General features: G+C 47.9%; 1 protein-coding gene across 1 annotated transcript; it reads right to left on the bottom strand.

Moving 5' to 3' along the window:
- Positions 1-9,253: 9,253 nt before the first annotated feature.
- Positions 9,254-24,927, bottom strand: SFT2D2 (SFT2 domain containing 2). The gene is made up of 8 exons (XM_032389405.1): positions 24,754-24,927; positions 20,009-20,095; positions 19,691-19,776; positions 16,102-16,183; positions 14,601-14,636; positions 14,454-14,512; positions 12,554-12,583; positions 9,254-9,761 (listed from the first exon to the last, which is right to left on the bottom strand). Exons 1-8 carry the CDS (start codon positions 24,814-24,816, stop codon positions 9,722-9,724), a joined length of 483 nt encoding a protein of 160 aa, XP_032245296.1. The 5' UTR covers positions 24,817-24,927; the 3' UTR covers positions 9,254-9,721.
- Positions 24,928-25,709: the final 782 nt, after the last annotated feature.

Genomic DNA, 25,709 nt, shown 5'->3' with positions numbered 1-25,709 from the left:
ACTAAAAATGGATCAAAGACCTAATTATAAGACCTAAAACTGGGGTGCCTAGGTGGCTCAGTCAGTTAAGCGTCTGCCTTCGGCTCAGGTCATGATCCCAGGGTCCTGGGATCAAGCCCCACATCAAGCTCCCTGCTCAGTGGGGAGTCTACTTCTCCCTCTGCCTCTGCCTCTCCCCCGAGCTTGTGCATTCCTTCACTCACTCTCTCTCTCTCAAATAAAGAAATAAAATCTTAAAAACAAAACGAAACAAAACAAAACAAGACCTCAAACTATAAAATTCCTGGAAGAAAACACAGGGAAAAATTTCACAATATTAGGTTAGGTAATGATATGAACATATTTAAAACCACTGAACTATAGAGTAAAAAATGGTTAAGATGGTAAATCTTTAAATAAATAAATGGTGCTGAGAAAATTGGATATTTACATGAAAAAGAATGAAACTAGACCCCTATCTTAACCATACACTACTCACAAAAATTAATTTGAAATGGATTAAAGAATTAAATATAAGATCTGAACACAGGAAAAAAGCTCCCTGACATAGGTCTTGGCAATGATTTTTCAGATATGACACCTAAACCAAAAGCTAACAAAATCAAAAATAAACAGGGAGGACTACATCAAACTAAACCACAGAAAAAAAAATCAACAAAATGAAAAGACAACCTATGGAATGGGAGAAAATATTTGCGAATCATATGATAAAGGGTTAAAAGCCAAAATCTATAAAGAACTCAACTCAATAGCAAAACCACAAGTAAACCAATTAAAAATCCAATTAAAAAGTAACCTAATTAAAAATCCAATTAAAAATTTAAAAAATCCAATAAAAAGCCAGCTTCCAAAGATATTCAAATGGCCAACAGGTGCATGAAAAGATGTTCAACATCACTAATCGTTAGGGAAATGCAAATCAAAACCACAATGAGATATCACTGCACATCTATTAAAATGGCTATGATCAAAAAGAAAAGAAATACCAAGTGCCAGCATGGATGTGGAAAATGGGGAACCTTGTGCACTGTAGACGGGAATGTGAACTCGTGCAGCCACTGCAGAAAACAGTATGGAGTTTCCTCAAAAAACTAAACACGGAATTACCACATGATCCAGGAATTCCACTTCTGAGATTTAAAACCCCAGGACACAAAAGCCCTGTCAGAGAAGTATCTGCACCCCCATGTCCATTACAGCATTACTTACAACAGCCAACATACGGAAACAACCTAAGTGTCTATCGATGGGTGAACAGAGAAAGAAAACATGGTATGTAGACACAAGAGAATACTACTCAGCCATAAGAAAGAAAATCATGCCATTTGCAACATGAATGGACCTTGAGGACACCATGCTAAGCAAAACAAGTCAAAGACAAATGCTGTATGTCACACATATATGTGGAATCTAAAAACAAACAAACTCAGAGATCAGATTTGCGGCTGCCAGAGGCGGGTGTGGGAGGTGAGAGAAGGAAGGCTGTCAGAAGCGACCGCCTTTCAATTGTAAGGACGGAGGATGTGATGTACAGCATGACGACTGCAGTTAACACTGCTGGGTGGTATAGGTGAAAGGTGCTGAGAGTAAATCCTGAAAGTTCTCAGCACAGGGGAAAAAAAACATTTTTACTTTTTTTTTTTTGGTATCTACATGAGATGATGGATGTTAACTAAACTTATTGTGGTAATCATTTTGCTATATACGTAAGTCAAATCATGATGCTGTACACCTTAACCTTACACAGTTCTGTATGTCAATTAAAGCTCGATAAAACTGAAAAGAAAAAAAACAACTCTGAAGAAAAGCAAGGCAGTGGCGGGATAAAGCCAGGATAGTGGTCACTTTGTGGAGGGACCCAGGGGGTAATAACCATACAAGGAACATTCGGGAACCCTGAGATGCTGGCAACATTCTAGCTCTTGACCTGGGCGGTGGTGATACCATCACTTTGAAATAATTCACTGAGCAGTACATTTTTGTGTTTTGTATTTTATTTTTTTGTTTAAAATCAACAAAATTTTTAAAAATTAACTGAATGGAAAAGTTAAATCCACATTCTAATTCACATGTCTCTCTCAATAATTGATAGAAGTATACAAACTCAGTATGGTTAGAACCTGAACAACACCGTCAACCAATTTGGTATTTCTAGAACTTTCCACTCAACTGCTGAATACACATTCTTTTCAAATACACATGGGACATCTACCAAGATAGACTATATGCAGGGCCTAAAACAAGTCCCAATAAATGTTAAAGGATTGAAATCATTTAGAGTATGTTCTCTGGGGGCGTCTGGGTGGCTCAGTCGGTTTACATGTTTGCCTTCGGCTCAGGGTCCTGGGATGGAGCCCAGAGTTAGGGCTCCCTGCTCAGTGGGGAGTCCACTTCTCCCTCTCCCTCTGCCCCACCCCCCCCAACTCATGCTCTCGCCCTCCCTCCCTAATAAATTCTTAAAAAAAAAAAAAAAAGAATATGTTCTCTGACTACAAAAGAATTAGATTATAAACCAGTAATACGTATCTGGAAAATCCCCAAATGTTTGAAAATTAAACACACATCTAAGTAATCAATGGGTGGAAGAAATCACAAGGAAATCAAGTATTTTGAACTGGGCCATTGGGAGGGGTAGGGGGTGGAGATGGGGTGGGAGGTGGAAGTGGAGGGTAGGGAAAGGCAGGGGAGGAGAGGCAGGGGAGGTGAGGACGTGGTGAAGCCAGAGGCAGGGGGAGGAAGAGGGAAGGGAAGGCAGGGTGGTGAGCTGGGACTGAGCAGGTAGTCCAGAGGTAGATGGTAGTAAACAGTAAAAAGGAAAAAAAGAAAATATTTTGTACTTTATTAAAATGAAAACGTATCAAAATTTGTGAGATGCAACTAAAGCCATGCTCAGAAGGAAATCTGTAGTATTAAATTACATTAGAAAAAAAGATCTAGGGGCACCTGGGTGGCTCAGTTGGTTAAGCGGCTGCCTTCAGCTCAGGTCATGATCCCAGGGTCCTGGGATCAAGCCCGATGTCAGGCTCCTTCCTCAGCAGGGAGCCTGCTTCTCCCTCTCCCTCTGGCCTGCCACTCCACCTGCTTGTGCCCTCCCTCTATCAAACAGATAAGTAAAATCTTAAAAAAAAAGAAAAGAAAAAAAGATCTAAAATCAATTCTTTAAGTTCCTACCTTAAAAAGCTACAAGAGTTAAGCTAAACCCAAAGTAAGTATAAGGAAAGAAGGAATAAAGGTAAGAAAAGAAACCAATTAAATTTAAAAAAAAAAGACAATAGTGAAAAGCAATGAAACCAAAGCAAGTTTATTGTAAAATATAACACATCATAAAAGGACACATACACAAAAAAACATAGTGCAATGATTGATCAGAGTGAACACCTTGTAAGTACACTTGATCAAGAAATGGGACAGGGGCGCCTGGGTGGTTCAGTCAGTGAAGCATCCGACTCTTGATTTTGCCTCAGGTCATGATCTCAGGTCGTGGGATGGAGCCCCATGTCAGGCTCTGCACTGAGCATGGAGCCTGCTTGAGAGTCTCACTCTGTCTCCCTCTGCCCCTCACCATCTGCTCAAGCTCTCTCAAAAAAAAAAAAAAAAAATAGGACAACCATCACCCAGAGTCCCCCTCCACAGTGTCCCTTCTCAATCACTAAACCTCTCCATACCTCAAAAAGCCATCACTATCCTAACTTTATGCAAATAACGTCCTACTTTTCAATATAATTTTACCACCTAAGAATGCAGCTTTGGTCTAGAGTTGGGTTTTACCTGTTTTTTTAACTTACAGGATAATACAGTATATATTACACGTGTATGCTAGCCATTCATATACTTCTTTTGTAAAATGTCTGTTCAAATCTTTTCAACTAGTTTGTCTCTGAAATGATCAATAAAATCATAAACCCCAAACCAGACTGACCAAGATAAAGCAAGGAGATACAAATTACCAGTATCAGCAGAGAAAGAATGGCCTGACTCTAAATCTTGGAACATTAAAAGAATATGGAAATCTTATGAACAACTTTATACTAATTTGACAACCCAGTTTACGCAGTGACTAAACCAAGTAGGTGTGTAGGAATATTCCAAAATAAAACATTTGACATTTCTTACCTTCAAAAATCTTCAAAACTTAGACCCTGTTATCCCATGTCATTGGAAAGAGAGGACTACATACCAATTTAGCTCAAAAACAACTTTAAGTGTTTACAATGCATGCTACATACTACGATTGCAAAATAAGGACATGGTCTTTTCTTGTAGTCATACAACCTTCATTTGGTTTAGTGACTCCTGGGAAAACAAATATGAATAAGAGACAATACCAGATTTATTAAAGATCATAATGTTATCATTTATTGAGAAGGAAACTAAAAGCAAAACAAGAAAAATTAAGAACAGTTTTATGATGTCTTGGGGGAAAAAACAGCTTAATTACCAGCAAAATTCTTTCTCTTTGAAATGCATCAGTAAAAAGAAAACATTTGTTGTATTAAATAGAATCTCAAGGTAGGAAAAGTAGCACACAAGAATATATTTTTGGATATACAAAATTCAGTTATGCAATCACCAGCATTCAAAATTAGTTGAATATCTCTGTACAACTACAAAAACTGATTCATGTTTTAACAAAGTATTTTTTAAAAGCTCATCATATTAGAACAGGCACAATGTTCTGAAGGCATGTAAATTCTCCACGGGCTTTTGAACATCTTTATCCCCAACTTCACAATCAGAATTTACAAAAGCAGCAAAAGAACAGAGTTGAGAGGATTTTAAATTTTTCCTTTCCTTGTTCAAAGCAGCTACATCAAGCAAACAGATTGAAAAAAGCAAAATAAACACTTCTCATAGCAGAAAGACTGCAAAATTGAATGTAAACCATGCTTCTCCTTTAGGATATTTTACAAATACAAGGTTTGCTTGTACTTAGAATAAGGCTCATTACCGGCAGTATGGAAGTTTGACAGAGAACAACATTCTGCCTAGATACCAGTCTTCATTTGGTCATAAAGGATACCTCACAAGGCCCAGGCAGCCCACTTATATCAGGGAATGTTTGTCTGTGATGTATGGGGTTTTTTCGTACTATTTATCACAGGTAGTAAACACGTGTTTACAACACACATTGTAAACACGTACCTCAGCATTAGCTGTTTACTACAATGCTGTGGATGGATTTTTCATTTCAAATAGCCAAGTCTGGTCCACGAGAGGACGATATAGCACCTGCCTAGTGAACTCAATCTTCTCTGCTCTCAGCTCATCCCACCCAGAGAAAAATTTTGTGCATTTCTAAGCCCATCATTAGCCTATGGGCTCCTGCTCGAGAGAATGGAATTTCATGCGGTCAATGTACATTAGCCAAGGGTTGCCTCACGGGGCTATGCTCACCAACTCTAGTGTGAGATCTCGGCCCAAGCTTCGCGAGGCCTTTCTGCTCAAGAGAAACCTGAGCACCCCACAACAAAGCTTAAGTGTACCAGGGACCTGGGAGTGTCACCTACGCCTTTGGGGTAGACCTGGAAATAGCCCAAAGTGGAACGAAGCAGCCTATCTTTGAGGGAACTGGGATCAAATAAAGTGCACAACAGTTTTCTCTTTACTTGACTGAAAATGCTCAAGATCTCAGAATTTCATAAAATTCATAAACTATGAATGAGAAGGTACTTTAAAGTCACATGATTTAACCTCCCAACTAACTTTTTAAATAAGAATTTCCAAAAAAAAAATAAAATTCTAAATCTAAATTCTTTTTTTATATCTTATCAAGAGTTTCAGATATAAATCTGTATTTAACTTCAGTTGTGGGTCTGTTAGCTTTTTAAAAACTGCTATCTGCAAAAAACTACCCCTTAAAACATCCTAAAAAATCTTAAATTTTAAAATAAAAAACTATGCCAAAAATTGAGCAAACATGGGTTTTTTTTTTTTTCATTTATTTGCTGAAAATGAGGGTCAAGGGTGGGCTGTGAATTTTTAACTAGTTTGTAACCCTGCAGCTGACTCCAGTCAGACGTCTGAAGGAAGAGAAGGTAAGGCGGGCCTGGTGCGGGCTGCCCCACAGAAAAGGGAACGCAAGGCCATGGGCTGAGCTGTTGCCTAATTCACTGCCCCGACCGTCACACCGCCACACTTGTCACTCTCCTGGAGCTGTCAAAAGCAGCAGCAGCTAAACCAGTACCTCCCACACCCTTTTTTCAAGGTATGCCCCACTTCTTAATCATCTTTTCCAATGCAAGTGTCCAAAAGGAATTTATTTAGTTGCACTTCATGATTTTATTTCCTGCTCCCTGAGCGTACCCTGATTAGGGTAGGAGGGAGGGGGCAGTCGGGGGATACCCCCCCCGGAAGTCCCCATACAGAATGAAGGAGCACTGAGATCGTCAACCCAGTGGAAATGCCCCACGGGGGATGGTGTCCCACTTTCCCACGGAACCTCCAGCTGGGCCTGGGCAGCAGCGGCCAGGGGCATGGCCACGCACAGGATCTGGCAGCCAGAGTTGCCCGTGAGCACGGTCGGCAGAAGGGGAACCTCCCAGGGAGGGACACGGGTGGCAGGGAGTCACACGGCAGGCTCCGAGGCCCGGGAGACGGCTGTCTGGGCCTGGGGAGCGGCGCAGCGCCCAACACAGCACCCACAGAGGGAGCCTCACACGCAGCTGGAGGCACCACCTCACCTCCGGGGAGCACGCAGCGCTGCGAGAGTCGCCTGAATGATTCCTTTCACTGCAAGAACGCAACGACCTCTCCCTCTCCTTCCCCCAGCATTGGGGGGGGGGGGGGGGGGGGTGTTGCAGGAACAAGACGGGACTGCCAGCCTGCCAGCCGCAGGGTCTGAACCCTAATTCCCCACTCTCTCGCCCACCACGGTGCTTGCAAACTAGCGCTGTTGCCTGGTAACAGCTTTCAGCGGCTTTAACATGGATTTCTTCCTCCCACCGTGCAGGAGGCAAAAACAAGCAGTGAAAACCAAAGGGTGAGGTGGCAGAAGGGAAATGCAGGAGTCTGGAAGATCCCGAATGGCAGGATCATCCAAAAGCTGCCCACAGTGTCCTGGCTGGAGCGGTCTGTGCAAACTGGCCACAGGCCCCGCGTTAGGGCAAAGCAGGCGCTTTAACGCAAGAACCACCGCCCTCTACTGGTGAGATCTGGAGGGACGCCTACCCTCCCCGAGGCGGCTCGTCTCTTCAGCAAGGCAAACAGGACCACCAGCCTGCAAAGCCACTGTGACTATTAAATGAGACCAGGCGTGGCAACGGTACTGTGCTGGACGCATAATGCTCGATACATATTTTGTAGATAAGTTAATGGTCAGAGACATTCACCTGTCACCTTCAAAGGTCATCGGTTACTTCTGGGACGTAGTAATAATACCTTCCTTTTCCTGAGATACCGTCTCCGTCCCCTGGGCTCCAGGCGAAGCACCTGACGCACAGCTCACTGATGGAGAGTGATCCAGCAGGGGCTGTTACCTCTGTTGTCTTTAAAGGGAGTCAGAGCCAAAGTAACTTGCTCAACCTGACACCGGTATGTGACCGAACCACAACTCACGCCCAAACCTGTGTGCCGTCAAAGCCCACATCCACTACCACTATGCTACACAGCCCCGGTGACATCGCAAAAGGCACCTCGACCTCATGTCCCACAATGTCAAGTCCAGACAGTGCAAAGGGCCAGAGGGTTCAGCCTTCTAGTTACTCCAGGCCGGTTGGAGCTCGTAGACAGGCTAGCCCCACACCCGCTCTTATGAGAGGGCACGATGGACACGCCGGATCTCCTTTGGGCCCCTTTCTAGAGCGCCTCCAAGATCTGAGCTATCTCCGAGGGACGCCTCAGATGTAAAAGAACTCCACAAAAGCCAGAGGGTAGCACATAATTTCCCTTCCTGGCTGAAGGCAGGTTAGGAACCTCAGGATAAGCCAGGGTGCCCTCCATAGCCTAGAGAGGACCCGGTGAGACTGCCTCCTCACTCTGGCCCTCTCAGACCTGCTCACAGCTCCCCAGCTCAGAGGAAAAGGCTAGCCGGTCTGAGGTCTCAGCTGCAACAGGAGAAAGAACTTAGCAACTGGCCACAAGCAAGGAGACGACACGTGGACCACAGTCTTTGGTGTGGAGGTTCCAGAGCAAGAACCCGAGCGGGCCAGCTAGACCTGGGTAAGGAACAGAAAGGCAACCCCAAAGAGATTTCACTTGTGGGCTTGCTTCAGAGGCCCCGCAATGCCAAGAACTCTGGCAATCAAGATAGGGCATTTATGCTGGTCAGGCAGCAAGGAGCTACAAGAGCACACAATCGAACAACGAGAGCCCACAGAACCAGGAGGAAGCATCCCAAAAGGGAAACTGGGCAGGAGACAGTGCAGTGACGTAAACGGACTGGGAGCAGAAAAGGCACAGGCTTGGCTGATGAGAACAGGCAGAACAGTCAGAGGAGGCGCCTCCAGAGCCAGCCCGGGAAACACGGGGGCACGGAGGGGACTGAAGCTGGGGCGCCCAGACTCCGGGCCCAGTTCTGCCACCAACCGTGGCTTTGAGGCAATCTGCTGACCTCTCTGAGCCTGATCTCCTTGACTGCCCAGTGAGATAACCATCGCCACTTCGTCACCAGGCTCTTGTGGGACCAGACAGAATCCCGGGCACAAAGCACCGTGCGTGGTGAGGCAGGGGCTGCGATGCACGCCCCCTGCCACCCACGGTGTCCCGCCCCCGGTGCTGTGGCGCGGGCTCCGGTGGAAACCCTGGCACCGCTGAAAGGTCACCAGGCAGGCGTGCCTCCTTCCCGCGTGCCCCACAATGGGGCTCTGCCTTCCCACCCACTCTACCCTGGCCCCATTCCAGGGGAGAACGGAAAACAGAATCAGTTTAAAAGCAACATTAATAAATAATGGGGAAAAAAAAGAGTGGAAAGCAGCAAGACCTTTCCCTCCCGTCAGCTCTTGCGCAAAAGCAAACAGTGTCTGTTCTGTCCATGCTTCGTCCCCAGTCCAGTTCCAGGAGGCCATGAGAAAAGCTACGTGGAGGGGGAGAAAGAAAAAAAACCCCGAGAGAAAAAGAGTGCGCGGAATGTCAGAAGATACATTCCATCGTCAGGTGTGGAATCAGAAGAACAACAAAGCCAACGTGCAGATTTAAAAACAACACATATCCCCAAAAAGTGCTCCTTTCCCAGGTCACTCTACGAGCAGGCTCTCCACGGGCTTGTGTGCAGCTGTCGGGGGGGCAGACCCCAGAGCAGAAGCACATCCGCGGGGGGGGGGGGGGGGGGGGGGGGGGGGCAGTTCTCCATGCTGAGGGCAAGTCCACAAAGTCCCCACAGACCCCAAAACCCTGTCCCTTACGGCCGTACCCCTGCCAGCTCTGATGGGGCTGCCTGTCACCCCCAGAAGAGCCCTGACTCCCAAGCTGACCTGCCGCTGCTTAACAAGGTTTTTATTTAGGAAATTTCAGTGGAACACTTCATCTAAAGAGGGAACAGGTGCATGAGGAATAATCTACCCCATGAGATACAGAACCCACCTCTCATACCGTGCTACAGACATTTGGGTTTGGGACCACAACAATGCCTCCAAAAGCTACCCTCAAATGTTCAGATCACAAGCAACACACTGCTGCAAGAGAAAAGGCACGTGTCTGTAAGACAGAGGTTTAGAAGGTATTTACAAAACTGTCCACCAGCTTCCGTCCATGGCGCCTTCCAAAGCCTTGCACAACTGACCATGTGCTATGCAAGACAGACAGCAAAACACTTCTTCACAGCATCCCTAGGAGGAAAACACACAAACATCAGTGGGAGATCATCACCCCAAAGGCCCATGTAAGTGGTAAAGACCCTCCTGTAGATTTCCTGGGCACCCAGAGTAGCATCCTGCGGGGCAGAGAGCACCTAGATTGTGGGGCCGAGCTCCCTGGCATCAAACATCAACTTCAACATTAGCGGTATTACTACGGGCAAGTGATTTGTCTTACTGAGTTCTAAACTCCACATCTGTAAAAGGGGATGTCCCACTTACCCTAAAGACAAACTGCAGGAATTAATACAGTGAATAGAGTAGGTATCAAATAACAGACAGCTATTCATGATAACCAAAGGAAAAGACCAGAAGAAAGTAGAGGTTATCAGAAACCAAGAACACAGGACTGTGCACTTTAATGTCAACCGGAATCACCAGATGCACTGAAAACATCAGATCGGGTAGTCACTCAGGTCTTTCTTCCAAACAGCGGGAACTTGCTAAGGGACAGCTTGCAGGAGTTCCCAAGCACAGGGGACTCTCTGTAGTGACCAAGTACTTATTAACCTGCTGTTAGGTCTGTCCCAGAAGTCACTGCACAGCATGCAAGGAAAGAGTGGGTGCTCGATCAATTACTGTCCTATTCAAGCAAGCACGGCCATCTGAGGCACCCCATGTGGCTAGTACGAGGGCTCCCCACCCCGACTCTGTCCCTCTGCTCCCAGCTGCACTTGCGCCAAGGATCCTGGTAGTCACGGAGGGAGGGAGAGGTAAATGAATGCATTTGCAGGGGTGGCCATGGTGCTTTAACAGTAAGATAATTCTAGAGCAGCATTTCTTAAGATAAGCTCTACACTGTAGTCCCAGGAGATGCTTTGCACAAGAAAGAGTTTTACAACCAAATAAGATTCCTCATGGCGGGGACGCCTGGGTGGCTCAGTTGGTTAAGCATCTGCCTTCAGCTCAGGTCATGATCCCAGGGTCCTGGGATCAAGCCCCGAATCAGGCTCCCTGCTCAGTGGGGAGCCTGCTTCTCCCTCTCCCACTCCCACTCCCCCTGCTTGTGTTCCCTTTCTCGCTGTCTCTCTCTGTCAAATAAATAAATAAAATCTTTAAAAAAAAAAAAAAAGATTCCTCATGGCAGCTAACAACACACATTATCAAAAGACCTGCAAAGCTGCATAACAAGGAACCCATCTAATTTTGCTTAACCCCTTCCCAAACTTATTTGACCATGGAACCCTTTTCTACCATGTAACCACTATTCCTATGGAACACTGTGGGAAAGGCCTAAGCTCTATAAATGCCAATCCAGGTCAAGTCTGCAGCCCTGAAGAATGGCACCAAGCAGGCCCAGCTTCATGGGTCATAGACGTGTGCGGTTTCACGGGGCCCCATACTTCAAGGGTTCCACCTCTGGTTTAATGTTCTGAGGCTGCCATCTTGAAATTCTCTATCATTTTTTAACAAGGAGCCCACGTTTACGTTTTGCACTGGACCCTGAAAATTATGGAACTGGTACCGGCATGAGGATACATTCAAATTGTTGGCAAACTGATAAATAGGTCACTGGATGCTCAGGGATGATAGGTTCTGGCTTATTTCACATAAAAACCTAGTTGCCCAAGACAGCTCTACCCATACTCTTCTCAGACAAGCCACCATCCCCCCAAACTGGCTGGGTCAGCAGAGTACTTCCTGTTATCCCCCTAGAACCTATTCCCAAGCCACGCAGCTTATGATGAGCTTGCGAACTTCTCATCTGACACTCCCCAGCATCTTCAAATCACTGTCAGCACTGGAGTTGAGCACGTAAGATGCAAGCCTGCTCTTCTTCCTCCCCAGCTCCCATGCAATTTTTCATCTTCTCAATATAGCTAAAGAAAAGCTGCTTTTTAGCTACAGGTAATGACAGGGATGTATGGAAATTAAACCGCTGCCTGAGAGCAGAGTCAGCAAAGATCACATGGCCAGTTTTGAGAGGCCCATCCCTGAAAGGGCCAATTAAAAGAGGTGTGGCAGGGGCGCCTGGGTGGCTCAGTTGTTAAGTGTCTGCCTTCGGCTCAGGTCATGATCCCAGGGTCCTGGGATTGAGCCCCGCATCGGGCTCCCTGCTCAGCGGGAAGCCTGCTTCTCTCTCTCCCACTCCCCCTGCTTTGTGTTCCCTCTCTCACTGTGTCTCTCTCTGTCAAATAAATAAATAAAATCTTTAAAAAAAATAAATAAATAAAGGAGGTGTGGCGGCTGGAAGGGGCCTCTGGGGATGACCTGGCCCAGCCCACTCTGCTTATCCCTGAGACTCAGGCCACAGGGGTCCAGTGAGCTGCCCGAGGTCACACTGCTAATTAGGAAACCCTGGTCCTCCGAGTCCTGGCCCTGTTGACTTTCCCTTCATAAACTCTTCTGGAACATTCTCATCGATGGGACACTGCAAGAAAACAAGCATGAGCTTGGATCCCTCCACCTCCTCCTCAGGGATACTAGAGTGATATTCACCTTTAAGAAGATCTCCGCAAAGCTACAAATTCAAAGAGTGATTAGGTGCACATACGCACTACATATCACAGGAGAATGTTCATGCCACTGGAACTGGTGGTCCTGGGCCAATGCCTATCACCCTGTACTGCAGGGAGGGGAGGGGGTGGAGAGGACCCTCAGCTTACTAAGCTATAAAATAGGTATAGGACACTTAACCTCTTTGTCTAAAAGAACTTTAGTGAAGATAGAATATGTGTTCTCTGAAAGCACTCAAAACAAAGGCCCTTTGCAAACACACCATCATCCCCAAGTGACAGAAGTCACAGTTGTAAACACAGTCTTACCTTGCATAGGGTATGAAGGAAAGGCTATACCTGCAATGAAAACAAACAAGAGACGAAATCAAATGGAGGGAATCACTGGAAGGAATGGGCCCCGAGCTGTGAGGCACCTGCCATGATGGGCCCAGACCCTCTCCTTCCTCAGCGTGGGGGATACACGCATACCCATGCACACTCACATACACACGTGAACACACACGCCACGCCACACGTACAGGTTGGTGGGGGGGGGGGGTGTCATCGGTGGCCAAAGAAGGGCAAAAGGCCCATGTGGAGGTAACCATCACCTCAGCCTCACAGGGTCAGCAGATCCCACATATCGGGATGGCACAGAGCCCTATTCTAAAAACAACACCAAATAAAACCCAGATCAACTATCCTCTAATATTTTACAAATCCTCAACAGAATGAACTTCTATCCGAATGGGATAATTTTCTGCTCAGCTCCTATTAATTTTAAAAGAAAAGAGAAAAGAAAGAAAAAAAAAAAACCCACTAACTATACTATGGATAAAAATATAAGCAAGCTATGATTCTTCGAGAACCCAAGCCCAAAGATAACTTGGTGATCCCAGCTGGCTCAGGCCCCTCACCCAAGGGAGGCCCATGCAGGGAAGAGGCCACAACACTAAAGGACCAGCCCTGAGAAAAACACAACATAGTCAGTGTTGGAGTGAATACTGCCATTTGCTTGAGCCCATATGAACGCGAAACCTCTGAAAACTGGCTTCAAATTCAGTCTATAAGCAAAAAAAAAAGGCATGCACATGAAATTGAGTACCAATTTCATCCCCTGGGAAAAAAAACCAAAATAGAAATATAAGCCATCAAACCAGGTCTTTTGGTACCTACTCCCAAAACATGTGTGTCATTAAAATCAGGTCATCATTCTTCTTACGTTCCCCATGTACAAAACTCACTTACTTGTGAACACAGTAAATTCCAAAAAGCATTTGAGAAGTGTATTTATTCAAAAGTCCCAAATGACTAAAGGGAGGGATGGGTGCTCAGCTTGCAGCCTCAAGCCCCATTTCTACCACATAGGAGTACAGTTGATCCTTGGAGGCTTTAAAACTTTCAGTCCTGTCTCCTTTGCACTAGAGGAAACATTTTTTTTCAGAAGCAGATGAGCACATCTCTATGGAAACTGTTCAGGCAGGCCTCATCCGTTCATAAACTCTGGAAGGACTATAGCAACATCTCAGAAGCCATCAATTTCATGCCTGCCAGAACCGCTCTCACTCTGATGTTGGACCGGAACCTACAGCCCCATCCGCGGCCCCCAGTAACGACGTCTCCAGCGCCCCTTTCCCTATGCATGGCTCTTGAGCTACAACCCCCTGGTCTTGCCAACAGCCTGCAGGGCACCTGTTGATCGCGCTGCCCACGGCCACGTGGTTTTCCGTTTCATCACTCACTGTCCCTCATCTCCTGCTGACAATTCCCTTTGTGCTTCAGCTAAATCATCCATCCCATCACAAATGCAGCTCATCACTTCTCACCACTCGCCTTCCTTCAACATCTATCTGACTCACAAGCCTCTTTCTACCAGCCCCCATAATACTTCACTGTCCTTGCTCCTACCAGACAGAAGTGATTGAATAACATTTATGACATCTCAAAATCAACCAAGAGCCCCACAAAAAAAAAACAAAACAAAACAAACACTGCAGCAGGCAAACAGCCTCCGCCAACCACCCAAGACCACTGATGCCATCTACTGGACACGGGGCTGAGACCACAGACTTTCGCTCTGGAGTCTGATTTCACTTGCATAATTGAGAATTCTTAACTTGAAAAGTTTCTATGTTGTTCTATCCTCCCCCCGCACCCCGTGGGATTTTATCTCCTTCCGCTGCATTAGTCAGACAGCGACGTGGGAGGAGACTAAAACATCACTTACCACGTCAGGGCCAAGGACTGCAAAATGCAGAAGATGAGCGCGAGCCCCTTGTTATGCCACTGAAAGAAAAATGGACGGTTACCACAGGGTGTGTGCGACAAGAGGCACAAGCCAAAAAGGTTCAAGAAAATTAAAATCCATGCTTACCCAAAAGGCAGAACACAGAGTAAGTGCAAAACACAACTAGAGAGAGAGGAAAAACATTAATTAATACAGTGACAACATGGAGAAAAATACTGTTAAGACTTCGCCATTCTTGGCAAACTTACAAGACTTATCCCCACACAGTAACCAGATTCTGTGATGATCACAGCAACCAAAGCTGTCCTCCCTCTCAAAGCGCTGGACCCACGTGAGCACCCATGTTTAGCAGAAGAGTTAAAATCCCGATGAAATGAAACCAGCCAATAAGATCAGATGTAGATTAAAAAGAAATGGATCCTCTTCGATTTTCAAATTTTCCCAAATTCTCTGCCCAGAAAATAAAACCTGGTCCACCCCTCACCCATCCATCTTTTCATTCAAACGCACTAACATTGGTAGAACACACAGCTCTGTATTTGAACCCCTGCCAAAAACACTTGTGTCTGGAGCAGAGAAGGCAAGCAAGGACGAAGAGTAACACGAGACATGAGGCAGTCGGTTATTTGTTTACGTGTCACCTAACACGTTCCCTGAGTCCTTTCTTAGAAAGTTGTTTCTACAAGAGACCTGTCCGGACCATCTACATCCCAGGGCTGGCCAAGAACAATGGCACTCGAGCTGCAGGCCAGGCCCGTCCTCTCTGTCCTTCTATAGAGTAACTACTCAATAAACACGCCCCAAGTATTTCTTCTGTGGCCAGCACTGGGCCAGTGCATATGCAATCAACAGCAAACGTGGACAAGGCTTTAGAGAACTCACCTATCTGAACAAACATGGACAGAATTGAAACTAAAACTAAAAGCGCACTGATCAAGTCCCAAATGTTGCAATAAAGGTAATTTTAACCGAAGGCCAGCGAATGTGGTCTGGAAGGCAGCAGTCCAGAGGAGGAAGGGGCATTCGAACCAACAGGACAGGAGGGTGGGACAAGCTGAAGGCCAGCGAATGTGGTCTGGGAGGCAGCAGTCCAGAGGAGGAAGGGGCATTCGAACCAACAGGACGGAGGGTGGGACAAGCTGAAGGCACTGCTGTCCAAGCAGGGAACAGAGAGAAGGGGCCACGAGGAGCACAGACCCGCATCAGAAATACGGATGGAAACAAACATCAGTCAGATAATGCGGAGGGAAGAGCAAGCCGGCTCTAGGAAACCAGACACCCACTCCAGGGGGCAAAGCCTGTGTTTCTGAGTCACTCCCTCTAAGCTCTGCCTGTGTGTGGCTTCCCCAGTGTCCAGGAGGACCTCATCCACATCAGTGTGGCTACTCTGAGCAGCCCGCTGCAGGGGGGGCAGGTGCTGGCAGAACCCGAACACCAACTGAAACACCAAGGGCATAATGATCAGACGCAGAATTCTCCCTATGTCTCCTCTGTGGTTACAGGCATTGGGAGTAAGTCGAGACGAAAGGAAAAAGAAAAGAGGTTTTTAGGTTAAAGACGAAAAAAACTCCATGCCGCAGAAATAAAAAGTCCCATTTCACAAGTGCGGCTAAAAGGGAGGCCTTACCAGCACCACGATAGTTGCAATCAAACGCGTTGGCTCAAACATTCGCTTCAGCTGCTTCATCGGCCCCATGAGGAAGACAGTGCTAAGAGGCAAACACACACAAGCCATTCATCCATATGACAGGTTTAGGTTGCTGATATTAAAAAGTAGAGCGCTTCACTCTCTTTCATAGTCTCCAGAGAATAATTCTACCGATCATATCATCTATGATTTGTTCAGTGTTTGCTAAATGCCAGATAGGACATACTCGACCTCATTCCATCCCTCAGCAACTCTGTAAGTTAGATGTTATTACACTTACTTATTTCAGAGATGAGAAAATGAAGCTCAGAAAGGTTCATTTACTTATCCACAATCACACAGCTAGGAACGTGAAGAGCCAGCATTCAAACCCCCATCTACTGCATCCAAAGCTCCGAAAGGCATCCCTCATGCACTTTCAGTGTGAACGGAACTTGAGAGGGGGCTGTGTGGGACAGTAACCCAAGCAGATCCTCACGCTGAACCCGAGGGTTAGGTCTGTCATGTCTCTAGATTTCCTCACAGAAATGCCCCAGGTGGCTCACCCCTAAAGCCCTGTAACAGCCAGGGTTTTAGCATTAGCTACCGGGTATTTGGTAAAAACAGAAATTTAAAAAATTAGTCTACCTCTCTTTGAAGTACCATTAAGTTTCAACCAGAACTCACAGCTGCACTCTTAGCCAACACTGAACAAGAAGCAAGAGCCAAGACTGGCCTTAAAAATTAAATGCAGCATATATACAAAAACATAACAGATTATAGGGGCGCCTGGGTGGCTCAGTGGGTTAAGCATCTGCCTTAGGCTCAGGTCATGATCTCAGGGTCCTGGGATGCAGCCCCACGTCATCGGGCTCCCTGCTTCTCCCTCTCCCTCTGCCTGCCACTCCCCCTGCTTGTGCTCTCTCCCTCCCTCCCACCCTCTCTCCCTCTCTCTGTCAAATAAGTAAATAAAATCTTTTAAAAAAAAGTAACAGATTATAGGTAAAGCCATAAACTCCTAGACACACCCTGGAAATAATCATTTGCTCCCTTTAGTACTTCTGTAGGCAGTGCTATCAAGAGTCGACCCTATTAGGGTTTGCTAAATAGTTCTTCTAGACTAACCAACACACGCCTGTACTTATGCTCTATTTATAGACTCAACATTAAACCTACACTGTCTGCCCAAAGCAAAACCCTCCAAAAGTTAGTATTTGAGAGGGCTTTAGAGGCGAGATGAGACATCTCTGAGAGCCAGCATTTTACTATCATAAATTAAGTTTTTAGAAGGTAGCCAGAGTCGTGTACTCAATCATTTGGTTAACATTTCCAGCCAAAAACAGAGCTAGGTTTGGGGACAATTAGGGACAGGTAAGGCAGACGTATAGCCCTTGTCAAGTGGCTCAGAGACTTATAACAAGTCAATGTAATAAAATGCTATCTGTGCTGTCACAAAAATATATTTGGGACATACAGAGTCCCATATGAAAGAAGAGGTCATTGTTCTGGGTGGGGGTGGGGAGAGGTAACGAGGAGAAGATTCATAGGAGTGGTGATTTCTGAGCCAAGTCCTCACAAATGAGCAAGAATTCACCAAAATGAGGGGGGCAGGGCACAAAGAGGGAGATACAGATGGGGCAGCATTCTAGGCAGAGAAATTAGCCCCAGAATAGGCACAAAGGCGTTTGGGGAAATGCAGGTCGGCCTGGCTGGGGAGTGGACCTGGTAAAGCCACATCTCGAAGGGCCTCTCCTGCATGCACGCACCTGTGGCGGAAATGAGGCACCGCTAAAGAGAGTGAGCCAGGGCTGTAACCGAATGCTGAAAACGGCCCGGAGGGACACAAAAGGACACAGAGAAGCCAGCAGAGGAATCCTGTGGTAGTTCAGATGGGATGTGATACGAGCCAGAGCTAAGAGCAGCTCAGGTATCACCATCTCTAGAAAGCCCTCCCTGGCTCCCCGGGTCAGATCTCAGCAGCTGCCCCTCCCTGAGCACTTCTTTCTCCATGCCCTATATTATCAGTTCACGTGTCTGTCTGGCCGACCGGTGGGCTCCACCTCGGCAGCAATGTCTGTGCGTGCTCAGAGCCCAGCCCAGGGTGTGATCAAGGCTTAATTGAGCACGTGAGTCCCATGGTCAGGGACAAGAGCCATGGAGACAAAGAGGAAGGAGCCAGGAAGGGGTCGGCACCAAGCCATGGTGAGTAATAACAGGGGCCGGGGCTTGGACACCCAGGACTCTGAGGCCATTGACTGAGATACAAGGGAAGGCGGCAGGAGAGGAAAGGTCACAGAGTTCAGGTTCCAGGCGGCCATGTAGGCCGAAGTCAGGCCAGCACTCCCAGCTGGGGAGCAGGACTGTTGCTGTCTGCACACAGTGTGGCTGAAGCATGAACTGCACTTGACCTGGGCTATCTGTGTACCTGCAGCATGCAAAACGGGCTGCCACGGTTCCCTCATATATAAAACCTCAACAGTAACTTTATCCCAGGAGATTTCAAAAATAAACTAAGATAAGGGCGCCTGGGTGGCTCAGTTGGTTAAGCATCTGCCTTCGGCTCAGGTCATGATCTCAGGGTCCTGAGATGGAGCCCACAGGCCGGGCTCCCTGCTCAGCGGGCAGTCTGCTTCTCCCTCTCCCTCTGCACCTCCCCCGCATGCTCTGTCTCTGTCTCTCGCTCTCTCAAAAAAATAAATAAAATCTTTAAAAAAATAAAAATTAAAAAAAAATAAACTAAGATACAAAATACTGGGATGCGTGGGTGACTCAGTCAGTTAAATGTCCAACTCTTGATTTTGGTCATGATCTCAAAGTTGTGGGATCGAGCCCTATGTCGGGCTTTGCACTCACCCCGAAGTCTGCTTGTCCCTCTTCTGCTCCTCCCCACCTACCCCTCACTCACCCAATCTCTCTCTCAAATAAATTATTTATTATTTACTTAGAGAGAATACACAAGCAGGGGGAGGGGCAGAGGGAGAGAGAGAAGCAGACTCCCCTGCTGAATGGGGAGCCTGACATGGGGCTTGATCCCAGGACCCCAAGATCATGACCTGAGCCAAAGTCAGACACTTAATTGACTAAGCCACCCAGGCACCCCAATAAATAAAATCTTAAAAAAAAAAAAGATACTAAGACATTTTTTTTTTAAAGATGTTATTATTTATTTGACAGAGAGAGACACAAGAAGAGAGGGAACACAAGCAGGGGGAGTGGGAGAGGGAGAAACAGGCTTCCCGCCGAGCAGGGAGCCTGATGCGGGACTCAATCCCAGGTCCCTGGGATCATGACCTGAGCCAAAGGCAGACGCTTAACGACTGAGCCAACCAGGCACCCCTTTTCAGTAATTTTTAAAGAGGAAATTTTTTAAAAGGAAATTTAGCATAGGGTTCTTAGCATTTACCATTAATTAACTTTATGTGATAAAGTTGGATATGATGTATTTTAACTACATTTGGTGAGAAACCAAATCCTTAAAACTATTAAAGCATCCTCCTTCACCTCCCTCAAGCACAATCCACACCCAGTTTCCCATCTAGTGACTGGCTATGGTTAAATTAAAAAAAAAAAAAAAAAAAACACTTGTTACCTCCCAATTGATGCGATGTTACCAAAGGTATAAAACACTGCAAAGAGGTATAGTCCCTTCCTGGGCACCCAGAGCAGAAGAGTTCCCTGGAAGATAAAGCATAGGGCGTTTGCAACAGAGGACCCCTCCTATGACAGTCTACAGCCAAGAGTGCACAGAGACACCCAGTCCCCTCCCCACCCTCCTCAGCACCTCCCTCTCTCTCTCATCCATGCATCTCATGAAGAGAAAGAGAAAAGGAGGTGGACAAAAGGGGAAAGACAGAGGGAAGGAGGGACAGGGTGGGGAAAAGAGCAGGGGAGGGGAGGGACATCTTACCAGCAGTGAGCAGACAATTCCTGCAGCAAAACATGCAATGAAGCCTTTTATTCTGGTACCCCAGCTTAATGAAGATGCCTCAACAACCTGAAATTTTTAAAAAACGGATTACATACACGTATATGCATGTTTAAGCACCAGAAACAAGGGAAGCACATAATTAGATTGAGCGTGTGAGTTTGACCTGCGGAAGGCAGGAACAAAGAATCCGACTCACTCATGGCTACAAGAGCCCTCCTGAGTCCTGGAAGCGGCTCCTTATCCAGCCACAAATCTCCTCTCTGGCAGCAGATAAGAGGTTACCGAGCCTCTAGGTGAACATCCCCAGAGCTGGAAACTCTCCACCTGAAGCACAAACCATTTCACACATAGCATGGCAAGGCAGTAGACCCTAGAGTAGCCCAAGCCCTTACACAGCCCGGGCCGGACAAGGACAACCAGAAAGCCATGAGCTCCGCCAGGCAGGGACCCAGGAAACGGGGGCCAGTCGGGGGCCGGCACTCGGGGCTGGATCCACCAGGCATGGTCGCCTACATCAACCAGCCCAACTTGGGCAGTAGCTACTCCTACCGGCATCTCTGAGACGCCGAAGGACTAAGGCTCTCATCTGTGTCAGGGCCCTGAGCTGAATCTATTCATGCCGAGCTTTGGGGTGCTGGCATCAGCCAAGTCACGCAAGCGTGATACAAATCCTAGGTAATTCATTACGGCCCTACTCGTCTGACTCTCCGCTACCATAACTAACCCCTCCCAAGAGTAAAGCTCCAAGGATGCCAACTTTTCCCAAGACAACTCTGCTAGAACAGGGGAGCCTGCAAGTAGCTCCCAAGGGTTTTTCCCCCGTGTCAAAGAGGACAGCCCGGAACTTACGCCAGAGACCTTCCTAGTCTGTCCACATCATGAAAGTGGCCACAGCTGCTCCAGGCTGGGGACAGACAGCTGCCACTGAGACCAAAGGTCCTGCCTCCTGCCCAGGCAACCCAGTGTATTCACACCAGGCTCACCTCGTGTGGCCAGCACAGTCTCCCTCCGGCGGTGGGGGAAAGCTGCCAGTAACATTTCCACTCCCTGATGAACGAAGGCGGTGGCAGAAGCTGCAAGGGACACCGGACTGGCAACTCCTTCGGCCTTGACTGCTCCCAGCTCAGGGACCTGTCTTCAGCCCTGTCTCCAAACTTCCTGTCAAACCAGACGCCTGGAAAGAAGGAAGAGCGGCTCTCCCGGGTGCGGCCAGCATTGCTACAGACGGCTTAATTTCCATTCAGGAGAAAGGCAGTCTTAAGGGCAGGTTATCAAAAGGGGTTTTCCTCTTACCGCATTTATTCACACTTTTTATCTTCTCTAGGGAGGGAGAGGGAGAGAATCCCAAGCAGGCTCCACACCCAGCACGGAGCCCGACGCTGGGCTCGATCACACGACCCTGAGACCGTGACCTGAGCCGAAATCAAGAGTCAGACACTTAACCGACTGAGCCGCCCAGGCGACCCTGTTCACACATATTTAAAGTGGGCTCGTGACACCGCAATCCCCCACCACACACACAGCACTTGCGGAAACACGGGGCACCACAGGACACTGCACAGAAAGGCGCCATTGGGGATGGTAACCACGCCGTGGGAACAGGGTGTCAGGACCTGACAGACGGGCCACCTGGTTCCGCGCTCAGGCACAGCCCACCTCCCAAATGAGCCACGTGATGCTCTGTTAGCAGGCTGCACTGGCAGCCCCCACAATCAGGTCAGCCTTCTGACTAACATGGTCAACCTCCCACCACGAAGAGAATAAAATCAGAAGCCACCACTCCTCCTACTCATGCAAGAAACAAAGAACTTACTTTGCCAGGTAGAAGAAAAGAAGTGAGCTGCACGCGGGGAGAAAAGCGTCGTAGCAGAACTGGACTGGATTCATGGCTTGAGCACCACTTGGCATCAACAGGGATATTTTAAGAGATTCGACCTTTATTATTTCTTTTTGTGAGGAGGATAACCCATAAGGTTAAGTGTCAAGTGTGAGCTGGCCTTGGCATTTAGAGAACTAAATATGGTCTCCACGTTCCAGTCCTCGTAAAAATCAAACTCGTGGACGAGAGGACACAGTTCTGGTTTCTTCCTTCAGAAAGGAGGAAGTGTTGGCTCCACAAGTCCCTCAAGCTGAATTTCCCCCCAAATGTCACCCTAGTTGGCAAAATGGGGGGAGGGGGCACAGATAACCTTTCATCACCGTGTCTTCCCACTCTGTGTCATCGCACTTCTTTCACCGGCTGGACTCAGTGAAGGCTAAGCCCTTCTTTTTGCCAATTTATAAAAACAAACTCAGTTGTTATAAAACGCCTCTCTAAATTCATGGCTGCTGGGGCACCTTCTGGAAATCGGAGTAGCTAAAATAGTCCCTGGCTAGAATTTACAGGCGATCTGCACCCAAGCTGTCTGACTGGCAGTTAGGAACAAAGGTCCCTTTGACTTGGGGATGTGGAGAGAAGAAAGGTGCTCGCCAAAATGAAGTAAAGCTAAGAGCTGTTTGAGGAAACAGGGCTGGTAACCAGAAGAAGGTGAGAAATGAATACTGCTTCATACCTGTGCTTTCAAACCAGGTACCACTCATTCCCTCCTCATCCCTGGAATCCTCTATGAAAAAAATAAAACCTATACTTTAAGAAATACGCCCACTAAAACTAAAGGTTGAAGGCGGATTTATGAAGGTGAGGTATCAATTAAAAACCTCGTCAGGAGGGTATTGGTGATTAGGCACTGCCAAGTCGTTTTTATACCCAGTTTCATAGGTAGGAGAAACAGAACTAGCCATGCTTTTATTGTTTACATTAAAAGGATAAAAATTTGAAAAGCACTCACTTATGGTGACCTCTGACAATTTAATCTGAAGAGCCCATAAGGCCATGTAGTCCAACCTACCACACAAAACAGAAATTTCAGCACACAACTGTCTTTGCCAGCTTCAAAGCCATAGGAAATGTGAAACAATCAAGTCAATACCAACATTTTAAAGGAGGCCTGAATTAGTAAAAATTAAGCCAAAACAATCCTGAAAATGAATTCAGCCAGCTACAAGATGTTTCCCAGGAGTCTGGGACTCAGGAAATGGCATACAATGATGTATGAAAACAGGAATCTCACACTTAGAGGAAACAGACAACACTACTTCACAAGAGAGCAGCACCTACTCTTTTTTAAACAGATTTAAGATGTGGTTGAGCCTACAACACTTTAAAGCCCTTCACTGCATCCAATGCGGGCATGCACCATTGTAGGTAAAAACAAACTCAGCATTTACATCTTCAATCTGCACTAATCATTCACTCTTACGCATCTGCTTCATGGTTTTTTTCTAAATATATAATATCTGCATCATCTCGCTGTCAACACTCCCCCCCAAGAGCCTTCAGGATGATAAAGTGTCTCCCTCTTGAACCCTAGCTGCTCCTAAAAGCGTGATGACAGTCCACAGGGCATAATGCTTTTAGAACCACATGACTGTCAACTACCCGGGTATTCTTAGGCCTGGTCTGGGGTTTGACTTGGCAGTTCATAACAGAAGCCAGAAATGAAAAACAAAAAAAATGCATGAAATTACTCCTGAGCTTTGACCAACTAATAAAGGCAACCAATTAAAAGGAACCCACAGAGCTGTTTTGAAATGTCAAAAAAATAAGACTCCAATTCCTATGATACTCAATTCCAATTCCTATAGTGTTGCTTCTTCAAAGTGAGGATTAAGAGAGTAAGCTTTACAAGTTCTGAGATCTTACAGAGGGGGTACCAGTATCACACAAAATGCAGAAAAAAATCAGCAACCACCAAAGTGGGTGAAAGAAGATGCTGAGAACAAACCACGAGAGACACTGATTAAAGTTAGAAGGAAAACGTGGGTTTCGAGTTAAAAGAAGCCGTAGTCTCTTGTTCAACACCCTCACTTTACAGCTGGGGAAACTGAGGCCCGTGGAATACACACCAAAAAGTAAAATGTTATTCTGTCATCCAGAAAGAAAAACAAAAACAAGAGCGAAAAAAAGCACTCGAAACAGGAAATGATCATTCTGTGTGGCTCTAGAAGACACGGCCCGAGCGCCCAGATTCCCGCTCGACCCAGCCTCTCCAGCGAAACAGTCACACAAACACGCGCCGGCAGTCCCACGAGGTGCTGGGCGTCTGCCGCGTCTACGGACGGACTGGGGGCGCAGAGAAACAGAAGTGAGCCCTGCCCTCCGGGAGTTCACGGGTCCGCGGTGGAGACGCGTCACAACAACGACAGGTGCCCAAGGTCGGGTGGGAGTGTCACACCGACAACTAAGCCCCGCCGTACCGGGGCAGCGAGCAGGGGAAGCTGCGGGCCCGTCGCCAGGCCCAGGCGACCTACCCGGACGCGGGTTCCCTCCGCCAGGCTCTCGGGGCCCGCCCGCCCTGCCCGTCTCGGCCCCGGAGCTCGGGGAGGCCGGCGGGGCTGGAGGGACCGGCCGGGAGGGCACCCGCCCCCGCGGGCGTTCCCGGGGTTCTGCTCCGGCGCCGCCCTCTCGAGTGGGCCGCTGGGGCGGGGAGGGCTGAGGGGGCGCCGGGCAACAGAGCACGCACAGGCCGACCGCCTGGAGCGGAGGGCCCGGCGCGGCACCTGCAGGGGCGCGGGGGGCGCGGGGGGCGCGGGGAGCGCGGGGCCCGCCGCCGGGAGGACGCACGGGCGCGGCGCGGCTTTCCAGGAAAGCCTGGAAGTCCCGCCCGGTTCCCGGGCGCGCTCACCTCGGCCAGGCCGCCCCGGTCCTCGGTGTCCTGGCCGCTCAGCACCTTCTTCAGCTTGTCCATCCCGGGCCGGGTCCACACGACGCAGCCCCGCTCAGCCCCCTGTTGCACTCGCGGAGTCGGCGGCTCTTCCGGGTGCCGGGCCCGCCGCCGCCGGCCGCCAACCACGGCGCGCCCCGCCCAGGTACCTGCCCACCTGGCGGCCGCCCGCGCACGCGCCCCGCCTCTTTCACGGGCCGGCCGCGGGGGCGGGAGGCGGGACGCCCTGGGGGCGCGGGGTTAAGTTCCGCCCAGCCTCGCTCGGCGGCCTGGCCTCCTTCCCGCGCCCGGGTGGAAGCCGGACCCGCCCCCCTCCCGGCCCTCCTGAGTTCAGTCAACAAACGCTGCGTGCCTACCGGGCACAGGAGTGTTTTTCTTGTTAATGTTGCCACAGCGCTTGTTCTAGATGGAACTTATTCCAGGTGGTCTCAAGTGAAACGATTTTTTTAAAAATCACTCGTAACTCCAGTCTAGACCAAGCTACTGTGATCCCAACTGAAAATGCTTCTAGAGGTATGATTTGGGCAGAAACTCGAGGAAAGGGTAGAACTTGGATGAGGGAGTGGAGAAAGGCATAGTAGCTTGTTGGGCCGCCCTCGAAGCGGATTCCAGCGCTAATGATTTCCGGTTGGAGAATCCGTGCCGCCTGTGCAACCCCCAGGACAGGGCTGGAGACACATAGGCTCGCATGTCGGACTGCTGCCTGGGGAATGTCTGGAAAGCTAACTTCAAGATTAGATCGGCTCGGAGAAACAAATCCACAGTGAGGTTGTGGGGAGCACACACTGGAGAATCTCCCCGCTGTCTCCCTCACCGCCCCCCTCTCCAAGAACACTTGTGAAAGAGTAGGAATGTGTGTCTGGGCGGAGAGAATTTAGATGTTACCCAGAACTTTGGCCTCTTAGGAATTATAAATC

Source organism: Phoca vitulina, unplaced genomic scaffold, assembly GCF_004348235.1.
Source record: "Phoca vitulina isolate PV1807 unplaced genomic scaffold, GSC_HSeal_1.0 scaffold54, whole genome shotgun sequence".
Classification (NCBI taxonomy): Eukaryota; Metazoa; Chordata; class Mammalia; order Carnivora; family Phocidae; genus Phoca; species Phoca vitulina.
The sequence above is the reverse complement of the archived record's forward strand: the minus strand, read 5'-3'. Positions and strand labels throughout refer to the sequence as shown.

Excerpts from the sequence above, each read along its gene's own strand:
- SFT2D2 (XM_032389405.1), bottom strand. The coding sequence starts at position 24,816 with ATGGACAAGCTGAAGAAGGTGCTGAGCGGCCAGGACACCGAGGACCGG. Across the intron at positions 14,637-16,101 it reads TTGCAACTATCGTGGTGCTG|TTGTGTTTTGCACTTACTCT; the intron begins GTAAGGCCTCCC and ends CTCTCTCTCTAG. Across the intron at positions 14,513-14,600 it reads CTCTGTGTTCTGCCTTTTGG|TGGCATAACAAGGGGCTCGC; the intron begins GTAAGCATGGAT and ends TTTTTCTTTCAG.